The sequence below is a fragment of the Ranitomeya imitator genome, chromosome 3 (assembly GCF_032444005.1).
Source record: "Ranitomeya imitator isolate aRanImi1 chromosome 3, aRanImi1.pri, whole genome shotgun sequence".
Lineage (NCBI taxonomy): Eukaryota > Metazoa > Chordata > Amphibia > Anura > Dendrobatidae > Ranitomeya > Ranitomeya imitator.
This window is the reverse complement of record NC_091284.1, coordinates 396,750,400-396,768,851: the sequence shown is the minus strand read 5'-3', so window position 1 is coordinate 396,768,851 and position 18,452 is coordinate 396,750,400. Positions and strand designations below refer to the sequence as shown.

The window sequence follows — 18,452 nt, the reverse complement described above, 5'->3', positions numbered from 1 at the left end:
AGGTTGTGCAACCAAGTATTAGGCTGAGGGTGCCAATGCTTTTGTCTGGCCCATTTTTGGAGTTTTGTGTGAAATGATCAATGTTTTGCTTTTTGCTTCATTCTCATTTGTGTTTTTTCATGTAAGACAAATTAAATGAAGATAATAATACCAAAGAATTTGTGATTGCAATCATTTTCAGGAAGAAACTGAGTATTATCTGACAGAATTGCAGGGGTGTCAATACTTTTGGCCACAACTGTATGTCTTTGGAATGTGGGAGGAAACCGGAGAACCCGGAGGAAACCCACGCAAACACGGGGAGAACATACAAACTCCTTGCAGATGTTGTCTTTGGTGGAAGCCCCGCTGCAAGGCTGCAGTGCTAACCACTGAGCCACCGTGCTGTCTCCAATACCCTGTATGTGGGGAAAGCAACTGTATGGGCGCATGGCAGGACTCAGAAGGGAGGGAGCACTGTTTGACTTTTTGAACGCAAAATTGGCTGGAATCAATGGTGGCGCCATGTCACGTTTGGAGACCCCCTGATGTACCTAAACAATGGAACCCCCCCAATTCTAACTCCAACCCTATCCCCAACACACCCCCAACCCTAATCCCAACCCTAACCATAATCCTAACCCCAACACACCCCTAATCCTAACCACAACCCTAAACCCGACACACCCTTAACCGTAATCCCAACCTTAACCATAATTTTAACCATAACCCTAACTTTAGCCCAACCTTAACCCTTATTATTTTTACCTAACTAAGGGGTGATAAAGGGGGGTTTCTTCCCGGAAGAAGATGCCGGGGGACATCACGGGGGTGAATCGGGAGGGTCCAGGGACATTGGAGGTACCGAGGGGAGAGATCGGGGGGAACCCAATTTCTCCTCTGATATGCGATCACATCAGAGGAGAGAGAAATTAAATGGGAAATCTAACTTTTTTTTTTTTTTTTTTTACTGTCGCCATTATTCCATTAATAACGGCGATCGCAACACTGGGGTTGGTAAAAAAAAACAACAAAAAAAAACGACCCAAATCATGTTCTCTGGGCTCTCCGCTACCCCCTGTAGCTGAGACCCCAGAGAAATTACAACTATGGGGGGCGATATACTCTTATTTCTCAGCGTCGTTAAAAAGTGGCGTTGAGGCATAAGTACCCTTAACTGTCGCCTTTAAAAGGCGTACCAGCGGTCGTTAAGGGATTAAGATAGCACATACAATTACACATACAAAACACAAATAACAGAAGGGGCATGCATTGAAGAAGGGGGAAATCAGATCACAAATTCAAATGGATCACTCCATATCATGCTTGGTTTTTCCACCCTGGATACAAGGGTGTGGTATCTTTCTTCCTCCACTGCCTTTTAATGACTCTTGGGTTAGTTCTCTGCCCTGTTCCCTGTTGCTTAATCACAGTGCTGCTTTTTTTAGGAAAAGTCATGTTCAGTACAAGTATGTCTGCCCTTGACACAAAGCATACAACACATTTTTTTGTTTTTTTCATCTTTCTTCTCCATGTGGCCTAACACAGCCTTAATAACCACCTTGGCCCTCAATTTGTCTCAGTAGAGTTTTCTGCCCAGCCTCTTTCTCTGAAGCAGTCATGTCCCTAACTCCTGTTTGTGGCTACCATGTCCAATCTGAAAGTTGTGTGCTTTATAGTAAAACCTTGAGCAATATTTTTTTTCTGCAGGTTATCTTAAACTGCTCTGCTCTTCCTTGTCTCTTACATCTTCTGAGTAGCCCAAAGGAATCTATCCGAAAAGAGGCCTGTTGGACCATCTCTAATATCACTGCTGGCAATAGAGCTCAAATACAGGTAATGTAAGTAGGACCCAATGTAAGGGTCCTTAGTGGACCTTCACTTTTTAGATGTAACAGTGCTACTTAGTAGACGGAGGCCTAAGTCTTAGTGTTTCTGGTATGAAGCTGCGATAACCAACCAATATTTTCTTGGGTCATTCATGCTTCATCAATAACTTACAGATGGACATGACCTTTAAACTTGTTTTGTCTGTGGGAATAAAAAACCTGGCAAGATGGAAGTGACCATCCCAAATCCTTCCCATGCAGTTCTCCATTAATGTTGCAGCCCTAGTCCGCAATTAAGTGCTGTTTCGACTTTTGTTTCCCTTCAACTTTTTGTAGCAAAATGTGAAGATCTGGTAGCATTTAGTCGCTATTTAATTAGCAGAACCCTTCTGTGGCTTTATGTCCTCTGATTTCATATGAATTTGTGTCCATTTTTGTCCCCAGGCGGTTGCCGATGCCAATATATTTCCAGTATTGATTGAGATTTTGCAAAAAGCAGAATTTCGCACACGAAAAGAAGCTGCCTGGGCCATCACAAATGCCACATCTGGGGGTACTTCAGAGCAAATCAGGTAAGAGCAACTGAATATACATATTGAAAACGTGTGTAAAAAGCACCAGCATTAAATCTCCTCTACACATGGATAATTTAATTATGTTCATTTATTTTAGATACTTGGTGGACTTGGGTTGTATCAAGCCACTTTGTGATCTCCTGACAGTCATGGATTCAAAAATAGTGCAAGTAGCTCTGAATGGACTAGAAAATATCCTCCGTCTTGGGGATCAAGAGGCAAAACAAGGCGGTGGTGGCATAAACCCTTACTGTGGACTGATAGAAGAGGCATATGGTAAGGCTAAAAGTGTGGCTTTTCTAATATGTAGCCAAGTTACTATTTTAACATGCAGTCATATACTGTAGATTCTACAGTGTAGGAAACTTGGCTATCAATGACACACACTTTAAATTACTGCTATTGCATATTGGGAAGTGTGGCTTTCTGTATATAGCACCACTAGGTATCCTTTGGCATTAAGAAGAACATTTTAGTCATTTATTATTACTATTATTATTTATATAGCACCATTGATTCCATGGTCCTGTACATGAGAAGGGGTTACATACAAATTACAGATATCACTTACAGTAAGCAAACTAACAATGACAGACTGATACAGAGGAGCGAGGACCCTGCCCTTGCGGGCTTACATTCTACAGGATTATGGGGAAGGAGACAGTAGGTTGAGGGTTGCAGCAGCTCTGGTGTTGGTGAGGTGGTAGCTCCGGTAGTGGTGAGGAGGCAGCGGGGTCAGTGCAGGCTGTAGGCTTTCCTGAAGAGGTGGGTTTTCATGTTCCGTCTTAAGGATCCGAATGTGGTTGATAGTCGGACGTGTTGGGGCAAAGCATTCCAGAGGATGGGGGATATTCGGGAGAAGTCTTGGAGGCGGTTGGGTGAGGAGTGGATCATTGTGGAGGAGAGAAGGAGGTCTTGGGAGGACAGGAGATTAGTTCAGAGATATATGGAGGAGACAGGTTATGAATGTCTTTGTAGGTCAGTATTAGTCATTTGAACTGGATACGCTGAGGGAATGGGAGCCAGTGAAGAGATTTGCAGAGGGGGGGAAAGCAGAGGAGTAGCGAGGAAAGAGAGAGGAATTAGTCGGGCAGCAGAGTTAAGGATGGGCTGGAGAGGTGCAAGGATGTTAGCAGGGAGGCCACAGAAAAGAATGTTGCAGTAGTCGAGGCAGGAGATGATGAGGGCACGCACAAGCATTTTAGTAGATTGAGGAAAGGACGGATTCTGGAGATATTTTTGAGCTGGTGGCGACAAGAGGTGGAAAGAGCTTGGATGTGCTGTTTGAAGGACAGGGCAGAGTCAAGAGTTACTCCGAGGCAGAGGACTTCCGATACGGGGGAAAGCGTGATGTCGTTAATTGCGATAGATGGGTCAGGTAAGGAAGATCTATGAGATCGAGGAAAGATAATTAGTTCAGATTTGTGCACATTGAGTTTGAGGAAGCGAGAGGAGAAGGAGGATATGGCTGATAGACACTCCAGGATTCTGGACAGCAGGGAGGTGGCATCTGGGCCAGAAAGGTAGATCTGAGTGTCATCAGCATAAAGGTGGTGCTGGAATCCATGAGACTTTATGAATTGTCCCAGGCCAAGTGTATAGATTGAGAAGAGTAGGGGTCCTAGAACAGAGCCTTGGGGGACTCCCAACAGAGAAAGGGTGGGATGAGGAGGTAGTGTGGGAGACATTTAATGTGCGGTTGGAAAGGTATGAGGAGATCCAGGATAGGGCGAGGTCTTTGATGCCAAAGGAGGAGAGGATCTGTAGTAGGAGGCAGTGGTCAACTATGCTAAAAGCAGAGGACAGGTCTAGAAGGAGTAGTATAGAGTATTTTTAATTTTTTTTAATTTTTTTATATAGCGCTAACATATTCCGCAGCGCTTTACACACATTATCATCGCTGTCCCCGATGGGGCTCACAATCTAAATTCCCTATCAGTATGTCTGGAATGTGGGAGGAAACCGGAGTACCTGGAGGAAACCCACGCAAACACGGAGAGAACATACAAACTCTTTGCAGATGTTGTCCTTGGTGGGGTTTGAACCCAGGACTCTAGTGCTGCAAGGCTGCTGTGCTAACCACTGCGCCACCGTGCCGCCCCTATTGTCCGTTGGCTTTGGCTGTAAGTAGTTAGTTATTTTGGTCAGGGCTGTCTCAGTGGAATGATAGGGATGGAAACCAGATTTTAGATTGTCGAAGAGCAAGTTAGATGAGAGGTGGGAGGAAGTTCAGCGTGGACGTGCTGCTCCAGGAGTTTGGAAGCGAATGGGAGCAGTGATATTGGGCAATAGCTGGACATAGCAGTTGGGTCGAGGGTCGGCTTTTTAAGTATAGGCGTGATTGTGGCATATTTGAAAGCAGAAGGGAAGGTGCCAGAAGTTAGTGATAGGTTGAAGAGGTGGGTTAGGGATGGGATAAGAATGGTGGTGAGGTTGGGGAGGAGATGGGATGGGGTCGAGCGCACAGGTGGTGAGGTGCGATTTGGAAAGGAGACAATTAAGCTCCCCTTCAGTGATGTTGGATAGGGAGGTTATGGGGTTTGGGCATTGGTCTGGTATACAAAGGGGCTGTGTTAGATGAACAATGAAGACTTGCCTTGTTTGGTGGATCTTATTTTTAAAGTGTGTAGCAAAGTCCTCAGCAGAGATGAGGGAGGTCGGAGGGGACAGTGGGGGGCGGAGGAGGGAGTTAAAGGTTTTGAATAACTATTTGGGGTTGTAGGATATTGGTTGCCATTGTGCATCTGGAGGCTTATGTAGGACATACTTTCAGAAAAATAATTTGAAAGGAATCTGCATACGATAAATACATATTTGTTCCCAATAGTTTTAATCATAAGGTGAAATTTGCAGCACTAGTCGCCGTTCTAATGACCGCGGCTCAGTTTCCATGTAGATTTTTTTACTGTGAGTGTATGAGATCTGGAAAATGTATTGAAACATACACTGTTTTTTTTAGACTTTAGAATGCATCTAAGTTTAGGCTATAGAAAATAGGGTAAAAAAGGTCATTAATTAAAACTCCCATAGCAGTGAAGGAGATAATGTCGCTAATTTAGGTAATCTAGGATAGAAGGAATTATTTTATTCTTTGATGTGCCTGTTAGGACGGCCTGGTACTATATCTAAAATATAACCGTAGATGTGTCCTTCTGTCCGAAGCCTCGACGCCGGCGCAGTGTGGCACTGGGGTCATCGCATGCGCATACCGCACTAAGCTACAATTTTGTTAAAGAGTGTCTTGAATAAAATGGTGTCGTGACTGGGCGCATGGCAGTGACGTCATGCACCCCTGTCACTTGGACGCTGAAGGCAGAAGACAATAATGTGCTGAAGGGGGAGTAGAGGAAAGGTGAGTAGGAGTGTTTATTTTTCTATGTATTGAACAGCAGCAGCGCAGGCAGGATGGGGGGGAGCATATACCAGCATGGGGTAGCATACTGCTTTTTATTTGCAGTCTGGTACCCCTGATCCTGTCTGTGGCTTCTCTCTGTTGCCCCAGCCTGCTCTCTGCTGCTCCCGTCTACTCTCTGTAGGAGTTGTTTTTTCTAAACTAAAATTTCAGTATTCAGGTTAAATTTACGTGTTGGCACTTTGCAATAAATAAGTGGGTTTTGGGTTGCAGTTTGGGTACTCGGTCTCTTAAAGGTTCCCCATCACTGTAGTAGTACATTCCTTTTATTAAAATGTAGCCGGAGTCAGCATGTGTGCTCTGGTGCCATTTTAATGAAGACGCTGTGTATGCGAATTCTCAGACAGTGTTTTTAAAAAAAAAATAACAAAATTATAAGTGTACCAATAAAAATGCCCGCCACCCGAATAGCTAGTTACTCTATATAAGGGTAAGATAGTGAAGAGTCTCAATTACCGTATATACTCGAGTATAAGTTGAGATTTTCAGCCCATTTTTTTAGGCTGAAAGTGCCCCTCTCGGCTTACACTCGAGTCATTCCCAGGGGGACGGAGGGGGAGCGGCGGCTGTCACATCATACTCACCTGCTCCCGACACAGGAACAAGCTGCCGGCCCTGGACGATGGAGAAGCAGGGACCTCGCCGGGAGGGTGAGTATAACGGGGGAGAGTGAGCATTGTGCGATATTCACCTGACCCCGTTCCACCGACTGTGACGTTCAGGTCAGAGGGCGCGATGACATGGTTAATGCGCGCCCTCTGCCTGAACAGTCAGAGAGCCAGAAGACGGAGCTGCGCACGGCGGTGGAACGGGGACAGGTGAATATCGCAAGTGCCGGGGGCCTGAGCGACGAGAGGTATGTCATTTATTTTTATTTTTTTCATCGCAGCACCATATAGGGCATAATCTATGGAGCATCTTATGGGGCATCAACCTTTGTACAGCATTATATGGAGCATCTTATGGGGCCATCAACTTTTGTGCAGCATTATATGGGGCATAATGTTCTATGGAGCATCTTAAGGGGCCATCATTAACTTTTTGTGCAGCATTATATGGGGCATATTTTAATAAAGAGCATCTTATAGGGCACATCATGAACTTTATGGAGCATTATATGGGGCGTATTTTAATATGGAGCATCTTATGGGACCATCATGAACTGTATGGAGCATTATATGGGGTGTATTTTAATATGGAGCATCTTATGGGGCATCATGTACTGTATGGAGCATTATATGGGGCTCCTGATTCAATATGGATATTCAAAAACCCTTAACCTACTGATGTTTCAATCAATTTTACTTTTATTGGTTTCTATTTTTATTTTTGAAATTTACATTGTACGTTTTTTTGTGCGTCGCGTCTGCCAAAAGACGGATCCGTTGCACGACGGATGCGACGTGTGCCCATCCGTCGCTAATACAAGACTATGGGCAAAAAACGCATCCTGCGGGCACATTTGCAGGATCCATTTTTTGCCCATAACAACGGATTGCGACGGATCCCAGAAGACGGAAGTGTGAAAGTAGCCTAAGTCATCCATCTACACCTGCACTTTTCATTTATTTAATGTACGGTAATTTCTAAAGAAAGCTATTTGAATATTGACTATATTTGTGTTTATCCAGTTGCAAGCTTGCACCGCTCCTTTAGTAAAAGATCATGTCACGTAATAACAAAGCTGCATACAAATGATGATTTTATTTACCTTTTTACATGCATTTTGCTTTCCCATTCTAGGTTTGGATAAAATTGAGTTCCTGCAGAGCCACGAGAATCAGGAGATCTACCAGAAAGCTTTTGAATTGATTGAACATTACTTTGGCGTGGAGGAGGAGGACCCCCAGCTTGTTCCGTCAGTGGATGAGTCTCAGCAACAGTATATTTTTCAACCAACAGAAGCCCCGATGGAGGGATTTCAGCTGTGAACCAGAATCCTTAAGACAGTTGGAGATTCCCATCTTTACTATTTGGCTAAGGTTGTGGAGAGGGATGGCTGGGAAGTTGAGCTATTTACGGTTTATTAGAAAAGTTTCTGCCACACCTCTTAACGCTTTGCTCATGCAGAGAAAGCTGTGGTTTAACCCCATACTCAACCTTATGCTGCTTTTTGCGAGGTCTGTATGCAAAGCACATACTCTCCTCTGCCTCTGAACTTTCTCTGCTTCATAAGGTTAAAATATATATTTTTCTTTTTGTTTTCAACTTTGAAATGGACTTGTACGCATTAGGGTTGAATGCGTGAGAGTATCTGTTCTTTTTGTGCAGCGGAAAAGGAGCAGAGTCAATTGTACATCTATTTTTTGTTTCCTGTTTAATGAAAAATATATAGTGCTATTTAAAGTTATAAAAAAAGAATAAATAAGTGAAATGGCTAAAGGCACTGGATAGTGGTGATAAGGCTGAAGCAGTCATTTACACTACCTTCATAGGTTTCTCGGCGGTAACTGTGATATTTTTATTCCTTGCTCCTGTGGACATTTTTATCGGGAGCTACTTGCCCAATTTCAGACATTTATTCTTGTTGACTTGAAGATGGGCACTTGGTAATGGCAACACAAGCTCATGAGTGCCTTATAGCATTACCTGCTTCTCTGAAATGTCCTGATTTATGCTCATGGAAGCCATGTTGCATTTCAATTGGGTATGGAGGCTACAAGTTTGCAGCCTGGACCAATATTCTTGTAAAAGCAGAATAGTGACTTGCTGTGTAAGTATTTTCAAGAATATTGTGGAAGATAAAAATGTTGCTCCCCAAAGAGTGCATCGGAAACATGTATACTCTACATACAGATGGCAAATGCTACCTTGTGGCATCTTGAATAATCTACTAGTTCCACTACGTGATGAAATGATTTTGCAATTCTGCATTTGGTTTGCATTTTCACACCGGTATCACAAATATCCTTTTTTTAGGTCATTATCTTTGATTTGTGACTGAGGCCTGTATTGGTGTGAAATGCAGAATGAGATCTATCTACTTGAATTAAACTAATACTGAGTTGGCTTTTAGTTCCTTTTTCTTGTTATTGCAAATCTTTTCTTTCACCAGGTTACCGGGCATCGGATGTCTATGGTTCCTAAGAGCTATTCCTTGTATACAGGACATTTTACTTATGTAAACTGCATTTCCATTTCTTCAATGTTTCCATTTTTAGGGCATGGATCAAATTGCAAATGACTTGTAAAATCTCAAGTATTTCAATCATGTTGGAATTCTTGCCATAGTTGTATCTTTTTTTTTTTTTTCCTCCTAAAAGGGACACAATAACCCACAATTTAGGGCTGGTTTCACACATCTGCTTTCATCGTCCAATTACATACATAGTTCTTTAGTTAGGAGACCCACGACCGGTCCGACCATAGAGGTCCATATTCGGGTCACAAAACATGCTTGTGTGAAACCAGCCTTACTTTGACTAAAGGTGCTGACAGGTAGCTTAGTTTTAGAGCTAAAAGAAGGTTCCAAGCAGGTGACTCCATCTACTAATTTGCTTATGGTCACATCCAGTGCCGTTTTTGACATTGGAGGACTTCTGACATCCGTTGAAAACATTGAATGCCCTTTTTTTTACATTTTTTTCAGTAAATTGACACATACACAATACCAAAAGTAACTTCAGTTTACAGAGTCGCCTTCAGAAGAAAATATGATCTTTATTTTCATCGTTTTAATTTTTGGTACTATATAATTTTATGTATTGTCAGTATTTACCTTCATGTAATTTTGTGATTTAAAGTTTGCAAAGTATAAATATAAGAAATCTAAAATATTCTATTCAAAATCCTTGTGCATGGGGGCGTGGCTATGTAGCCGAAGAAGACGGAAGCATCTTAAGAGAGCTCCGTATATCCTGAGATATATCTGCCACAAATACTGATTGGGACCGAGTGGTGCCAACCCGAATCGGAGTCCTACATACCAGAGAGCCCTCTGGATCTTTGGGGGACCGCTACAGACATCCGTGGAGTCGGGAGCCGCAGGAACCGGAGCGGACAGGAGATCCCCGCAGGTGACGGCGGCCATTTTCAGAGCACGCGCCAGGAAGCACAGGACGCGGCGCTGCCCTTTGCTGGAGCTGAGCCCCCTATCATCCCGGAGGCAACGGCGGCTGACCGCGCTGGTGAGAGCAGCGGGGCACCTGCACGTGGGAGCAGAGAGGGAGCATGGAACACGGCGCTGCTCGCTGCTGAATCCCTTTCATCTTGGAAGCAGCGGCGGTGAATGGTGCTGGAGAGTGAGACGGGGAGCTTGCACGCAGGAGCGGTGAGGACTGGCAGGTGTCGGTACGTGCCTGGGGCAGCGGCCATTAATATAGCGCACACCCTGGCAGATAGGGAGTTGCGCTTTTAATTACATCAGCGGTGCTGGGCAGTGAGAGTGTGCCTGAAGAAGTAGGGGTGGTGCAGTGTGGGCCCTGAAAAAGTGGGACCTGCGCCCCCCTGTCGGGTGGACATTGTCCCTACTAGTGCCATAACACTACAGGGATTAACCCCTTTCTAGCTGCTTCCCCGGTGGTAACTGTGAAACTACACAGCCTGCGTGTTACAGTGACTATCTCTGAACTTCCCCATAATTGCCTCTGAGGTCGCTTTGCATAATCTTCTTGTGAACACTCATCATGCAGCACCCTAGAGGAGCTGCAGCCGCTGAAAAATTAAAAAAATATGCCAAGGATGATCCTCCTGATAATGTGCGCAGTCTTAGAAATAACCCCGCACAATCTCAGCGCAAAGGTCGCCCCTCTGATGGTAATGAGGAGAGAGGAGAGGATGAACTGACTCTTAAACAGGCATCAGAACAGTTGATGCAAGCTATATCTCTCACTAGATCATCTCTCACGGAGAAAATAGAAAATGTGCATACTGAGGTGGGGCGCCTGCGACATGACATGCAGGCTATGAGAGGGCGCATCTCAGAGGTTGAAACGAGGGTGTCTCATATAGAGGACACTATCACCCCTATGGAAGCTAAACTGAATAAAGCTGCTGGATCCGTGAATGCCTGGAAGCAAAAGGCAGACGACTTGGAAAATAGGCTGCGCCGCAATAATATCCGAATTATAGGTCTCCCGGAGCGGTCAGAGGGCCAGCAGCCTGAGCAATTTCTGGAGGAATGGCTTAAGTCTTCATTGGGAGATGGATTCTCCTCAACATTTTCAGTGGAGAGGGCCCATAGGGTCCCGACGAGACCTCTCCCTCCTGGAGCCCCTCCGCGACCTTTTCTGGCGCGTCTCCTTAATTGTAGAGACAGAGACACCATCCTTCGCTTGGCGCGACAGAAGGGCCTCATTAAATTCGATAATGCTACCATATCGATCTTTCCAGATTTTTCCATGGAGCTTCAAAAGCAGCGGGCACGATTTATAGATGTCAAGAAACAACTTAGAGAGAAGAACATTGTCTACTCTATGCTTTATCCGGCCCGGCTCCGTATTATTTATAAGGGCTCCTCCTTATTTTTCACAGACCCAGCGGAGGCGATCGAGTGGCTGCGGTCCCGTGTGGGATCGAATGCGGAGGACTCCTGACCTGGGTTCCCTGACTAATGGCAGTATAGATAGAGCTCTCTGTCTGGGTGCAGGAAATGTCAACAATACCGGACACTGAATCCAGTGAGGGTATCCCTTTTTCAATTTGACTGTGGGAGTATGGAAATATACTCCTCTATTGTTCAAGTTTTGTTCAATTTGGTTTTATGTATTAGATTTAGTTGTTTACTAAGTATAGTTGCCGCTAATGCTGACTCTTTGCTCTGTGCAATGCCGCTGAACTACACCCGAATAGTAATGATATGCATTAATTTTCCCTTTGAGATTAAACATGGGGGCTGAAATTATATGTATGACCTGGAACATACGAGGTATAAAGACCCCACGAAAGAAAATTAAGGTGTTTTCGCAGATAAAAAAATACCACCCTCATGTTGTGGCACTAATAGAGACACATTTAACAAGGGACACAGTTCGATGTATGCAGAAATCGTGGGTACAATGGTCCTTGCACACATTCCACACTAGCTACTCTAGAGGGGTTTCTCTGCTGATACACAAGGAGGTCAGATGGGAGGCCAGGGAGGCGAGACGTGATCCAGAAGGCCGTTTCGTTTTTGTGCATGCATTTATTAATTCACGAGAGTATGTGTTGTTGTGCATCTATAATCCTCCTCCTGCTAATGTGTCAATCCTCCGTATGGCTCTAGGCTTCTCCTTAAAATATCCAGAAGCCAAGGTTATTTGTATGGGGGACTTTAACTTAGTTATGAATCAATCCATGGATAGATTGAGACTGGATGACGTAACACCAGGGGACACTTTACCTCAACAACCCTCTCAATTAGCATTGTTTATGAACGGGAGCGGGTGGTTAGATTTATGGAGAATAAATCATCCGGAAGTTAGAGGGTACACCTGCCACTCGTCAACTAGACAATCTCTATCTAGAATAGACTATATATTTGGGTCGAGTGAGTTGGCGTTACGGGTGGATAGCATTGAACATGGTAATCGGGGGATCTCGGACCATAGTCCAATTATTCTAAAACTTAAATATGAGCAATCCGATAATAGTAATAGGTTCTGGAAATTGAATCCCTTTTGGTTGAAATTGATAGACTCTAGTGATAGGACGGTTGATCAGTTAAACGTTTTTACTCTAACACATTCGGAACTCCAAAACTCTGGTTTATTTTGGGATACCCTGAAGGCATACCTGAGAGGATGCTTGTCTTCAACTATTTCCTATATCAAGAGGGTAACGGCGAGGGAGGACGAGGAGATAGAGCAAAGATTAAAAGACTCAGAGGCCACTTATATAGCTAATCAGTCCAGCAGTAATAGAATTGAATGGCTTACTTCCCAGAGACTATATAACCAGCATGCAGATGCTAAGTCAAAACGCAAACTATTTTTTACTCGGCAGTCCTATTTTGAGCTGGGCAATCAAGCCAGCACACTCCTGGCCTTCTTGGTGCGGCAACATAACACCTCCAACACAATATTGCAGATCCGGGCGTCTGATGACTCGTTGGTATCCTCTACTGATAAAATACTTCAGAGCTTTTACGATTACTACATTTTGTTATACAAGTCTAAAAGTGGTCTTGATGTTGATGAATGCTTGGATTATCTATCAGATATAACATTCCCTTTGCTAAGCCCATCTCAACGAGCCCTTATGGAGGCTGAATTCACCCTGGAAGAGGTAGAACATGCAATAGCGGATATGGCTACTGGGAAGGCCCCGGGACCTGATGGGTTCCCCATTGAATTTTACAGGAAATACCGTGATAAATTGGCACCTATATTGCTAAAGGTACTTAGGGGAATATGGGAGGGTGAATCTGTACCGGAAACATTTTATGATGCTAATATTGTCGTGCTCAGGAAGGAAGGGAAGGATCCTCTAGATTGTGGATCATATAGGCCAATTTCTTTGGTGAATGTTGACTATAAAATTTTTACGAAAATTCTAGCTACTAGACTGAATACGATCATATTGGATCTCATACACCCAGATCAAACTGGTTTTATGCCCGGGAAAAATACCTCTATTAATATCAGGCGGGTGCAATCAGTTATTCAATATAGTTCACTAGAACCGGACAATAAGTGGGCATTGGCTTCGCTGGACGCAGCCAAGGCTTTTGATTCCCTCGAGTGGTCTTTTCTAATTGCATGTCTACGGAAATATGGGTTTGGGAATAAATTTCTGAGAGGGATAGGTACATTATATGCGAAGCCTGGGGCGCGAATGGTGGTAAACGGCTCTGTGTCTGCACCATTTTCTCTGCATAGGGGAACTCGCCAGGGATGCCCTCTCTCCCCAGCTTTATTTGCCTTGGCAATAGAAGCCTTGGCAATACGGATGAGGTCCTCTGTAGATATTAAAGGGATACATATTGCTGATCGGGTGGACACTATAGGTCTTTATGCTGATGATATGGTGGTGTTTATGGACCAGACAGAAGATACATTACCAAAAGTAATAACGATGATTGATAAATTTAGTAAATTTTCTGGCCTATGTATAAATTGGGACAAGTCTGCTCTGATGCCTCTCTCTCATACCCCAATGCCAAGCCTTGAAACCCTCTCGCTGCTGCCCATTGTCTCCAATTTTAAGTACCTCGGGATACATATGACTCAGCGCAGTCACCTAGATTTACATCTCAATATATATCCACTAATTGACGTGGTTAAATCTAAATATGCTACCTGGGACAAGCTCCCGCTATCTGTAGCTGGTCGTATCAACCTGATCAAAATGATTTTACTCCCAAAATTGAGCTACTGTTTTCAACATAGTGCCGTTTTAATACCTAAATCTTTCTTTGCAACCCTAAACTCCCTTACTACATCCTTCATATGGGGGAAGGCTAGACCTAAACTTAAATTATCCACCCTGCAGAGACCCAAACAGGGGGGCGGGGCGGCTTTGCCGGACTTCTATCTGTATTACCTTGCTGGGCAGGCCAAAATGATAAGTGAGTGGATGCCCGGGAAATCTCTTCCCAACTCTGAAAGCCATATATTACATTCAGCTAAAGTTGATTGCCCGATGGGTTTTTTAGAGATGGAGAAAATTGCTGTCCCTCGTTTGCTTCCTTTGCTCCGCCTGGCACGATCAATATGGAGACAAATTAAAAAAGTGACACAATATGTCGATATAGCAGCAGAAATGCCGTTATGGAACAATAGTTACTTTCCGGGATTATTGGGTCACCCGTCTACCGAATTTTGGATATCACATGGCGTTCTCACGGTGAGCAATATACATAGCCAGGGGGTTTTTGTTTCTTTTGAACAATTACAAAATACTCATAATATACCGAAGTCTCAATTTTTCCGCTACCTGCAACTAAGATCTGCCTTCCAATCACATATACGAAACACGGGTGCGGGTAGAGCTATTTCAACTCTGCCGTTAATAGGAATTCTTAACTCACAGGGCCCCCAGGGACTCATTTCCTCTCTATACACCTACCTGATATCCATAGGTGAAGAATCTGCCATAGATTCAATTAAGGGAAAGTGGGGGAGACTTCTTCCGGATACACTGGGAGAAGAATGGGATGAAATCTTGGAATCTCCAACTAAGGTCTCCCCATCAATCAATAATAAGATGATCCAACTGTATATAATCTATCAATCTTATTTGACCCCGACTCGTCTTTTTAAAATGGGCCGTCTTCATTCATCAGACTGCTTGAGGTGTCACTCTGGTGACGCAGATTTTATCCATATGATATGGAAGTGTCCTGTTATTTTTCAATATTGGAGAGAAGTGACGGTACTATTGACATCTTTGGTGTCGATCCCTGTTCCACTTGAGCCACTGGTATGTTTGTTTGGAGTATGGGAGGCGGAGGCTTGGGATCACCACACGGGAATATTTCTGAGGGAATCACTGTTTATGGCACGAAAGGTGTTGGCGCTGCGTTGGATGGGAGGTTCTGGTCCATCTCTTAGAGCATGGGTTGACTTAGTAAACTCAATTATTCCGTATGAGCGGACGCTATATCAGAATAGGGGTTGTCCAACTAAATTTGAGAAGATATGGGGAAGATGGAATTCATCCTGTCATACTATATAAGTTAAAAGGACTCAATATACGCATAAGAAAAGGGTGTATGATTCTCTAGACACTATTTACCAACAGAGCGGGTTTTATTTAGAACTCTTTTTCGTAAGCGGCATTACGTTAGTATTAGAGGCTTTATTAGAAGTTAATGTAGTTACAGTTAAGGTTTAAAATAAGGCATTAATGATTAACATGCACAATTTATTATCCTTATAATATCTTATACATGGCTATGTATGGTGATTTCCTGTAATCAATGGATAATGATAAATACAAACAAAATGTGTATGATCTTTCCTGAATTCAATAAACGAATTTAAAAAAAAAAAAATCCTTGTGCATGTCTTCAGCTTGTTATAGTCAGTTCAAGCACCGTGGTTCCTGGCATGCTTAGGTTTTTACATTGCCAGAATTTGGTGACTAATTTAGCTACCCCTAATGATTGGCGTGCTGAGTGGTCCTCGAGAACGTTCCTCTTCAATTTTCATGTGCCTTAGATATAAATACTGAAGAAAATGGTGCAAACCGAAATCCTAGTTTGGTTATTTCACTTTTTGGGAATATTTCTCAAAGGTGTAAAACTAATAAAAGTAGTCAAATTGTAAAATGTAGGCAATCTAAGGGCAATTTGCCACATGTAATGTTGTATATTAATTATTCTGTAGCATTTTTTTCACATTCACTGTGAAGGTTTATACTATAAAAAAAAAATTCTGTTTACATAGGCATAGATAAAACCCTACTTCCTGAACGAAAATGTTAAGCATAAGCTTACTCCAATAGACAGTAGCACAACATAGGCTCCCATTTTGTTTAAGAAGTATGAGTTGTATGATGATTTTATCCTTTAGGCTTTATTCATAAGTTGTGATGGTCCCTTGCATTCATATAACTGCATCTCATCTTGTATGTGCCATAAAATATATATGTATTACATACAGTACTGTGCAAAAGTTTTAGGTAAGTGTGAAAAACTGCTGCAAGCTAAGAATCTGCAGGAGTCCTCATTAAGGGGCAAAAAAATAATACGCCACAGCAGACGACCGTGCTTTCTCTCGAGAGATAGACACAGTGCTTCTGTCCTTTGTGATCCCTGCAGCTACTGTGTAAAGTAAAGCAGAGCTGAGTGGCATTACAAACAGCTCCAGCTTTCATCTCAGAGCAGACAGTGTGGGGAAAGTGGAGAACAGAGCTTGACAGTGCTGTGAGAGGAGAGCTGCATCTTCAATAGGGCTTTGTAACGACACTCAGTTTACAATTGGCATTATTTGCTCCCTGCAGCCACGTTTCCAGCAAGGCATAGATTAACCCTATATCTGCACCTGCAATTAAATTGCATTTTCTAAGATGTCAGGTTCCCTATAAGCTAAATTCTCTAGTTTGTAGTGGAATTACATTTCAATAGTTGACTCAAAGACCTCACAACACTTCACATTGGTCATTTAAAAAAAATTGTATGTGTGTGTGTATAATATATACGGTATATTAATATTATAGTGTAGCAAAGACAGGTAAGCAAGATTTAAGTCCTACCTCTACCGGACAGGTTCTGATTAGATGCAACTGGCTAGCGCTGCATATAACCATGCTCCGTGTTCACCTTACTCAGTTAGCTGGGTAAGGGTATGTGCACACGTTGCGGATTTTGCTGCGGATCCGCAGCGGATTGCCAGCCGTTTTCCATGAGTTTACAGTACCATGTAAACCTATGGAAAACAAAATCCGCAGTGCACATGCTGCAGAAAAAACTGCGCAGAAATGTAGCGTTTATTACGCAGCATGTCAATTCATTGTGCGGATTCCGCAGCGGTTTACACCTGCTCCATAATAGGAATCCGCAGGTGTAAAACCGCAGGTGGAATCCGCAGAAAAATTGCGGTAATTCCGCAGGAAATCCGTAGGGCGGTTTACCTGCGGATTTACCAAAATCAGTCCGGAAAAATCCGCAGAGTAATCCGCAGCGTGTGCACATAGCCTTAAGCTGACCAGAGTGGATTGTATTGGAGCTTGGAGAGTGGGACTGCACAGGCCATGTGCACAAAAACTGCAAGTATTAATGGTTACTATGGACAATTGCTGTTTTGTTTGACTGAAAAGGGACTAGCTCAGCCGTGTATCAGTAGCCAGGGTTTATTTTGTTTAGTTAGCATCTGTATAAGGCTAGTAACATAGTAACATAGTTAGTAAGGCCGAAAAAAGACATTTGTCCATCCAGTTCAGCCTATATTCCATCATAATAAATACCCAGATCTACGTCCGTCTACAGAACCTAATAATTGTATGATACAATATTGTTCTGCTCCAGGAAGACATCCAGGCCTCTCGAACCCCTCGACTGAGTTCGCCATCACCACCTCCTCAGGCAAGCAATTCCAGATTCTCACTGCCCTAACAGTAAAGAATCCTCTTCTATGTTGGTGGAAAAACCTTCTCTCCTCCAGACGCAAAGAATGCCCCCTTGTGCCCGTCACCTTCCTTGGTATAAACAGATCCTCAGCGAGATATTTGTATTGTCCCCTTATATACTTATACATGGTTATTAGATCGCCCCTCAGTCGTCTTTTTTCTAGACTAAATAATCCTAATTTCGCTAATCTATCTGGGTATTGTAGTTCTCCCATCCCCTTTATTAATTTTGTTGCCCTCCTTTGTACTCTCTCTAGTTCCATTATATCCTTCCTGAGCACCGGTGCCCAAAACTGGACACAGTACTCCATGTGCGGTCTAACTAGGGATTTGTACAGAGGCAGTATAATGCTCTCATCATGTGTATCCAGACCTCTTTTAATGCACCCCATGATCCTGTTTGCCTTGGCAGCTGCTGCCTGGCACTGGCTGCTCCAGGTAAGTTTATCATTAACTAGGATCCCCAAGTCCTTCTCCCTGTCAGATTTACCCAGTGGTTTCCCGTTCAGTGTGTAATGGTGATATTGATTCCCTCTTCCCATGTGTATAACCTTACATTTATCATTGTTAAACCTCATCTGCCACCTTTCAGCCCAAGTTTCCAACTTATCCAGATCCATCTGTAGCAGAATACTATCTTCTCTTGTATTAACTGCTTTACATAGT

General features: G+C 43.3%; 1 protein-coding gene across 1 annotated transcript in view; it reads left to right on the top strand.

Annotated features, from left to right (window-relative positions):
* Positions 1 to 8,810, top strand: part of KPNA6 (karyopherin subunit alpha 6) — a 34,585-nt gene extending 25,775 nt beyond the window's left edge. Inside the window, exons 11-14 of the mRNA XM_069757016.1 lie at positions 1,690 to 1,815; positions 2,253 to 2,380; positions 2,481 to 2,659; positions 7,539 to 8,810. Of these exons, the coding sequence (XP_069613117.1) occupies positions 1,690 to 1,815; positions 2,253 to 2,380; positions 2,481 to 2,659; positions 7,539 to 7,726 (621 nt within the window). The 3' untranslated portion in view covers positions 7,727 to 8,810. The remainder of the gene's footprint in view (positions 1 to 1,689; positions 1,816 to 2,252; positions 2,381 to 2,480; positions 2,660 to 7,538) is intronic.
* The last annotated feature ends 9,642 nt before the right edge of the window (positions 8,811 to 18,452 follow it).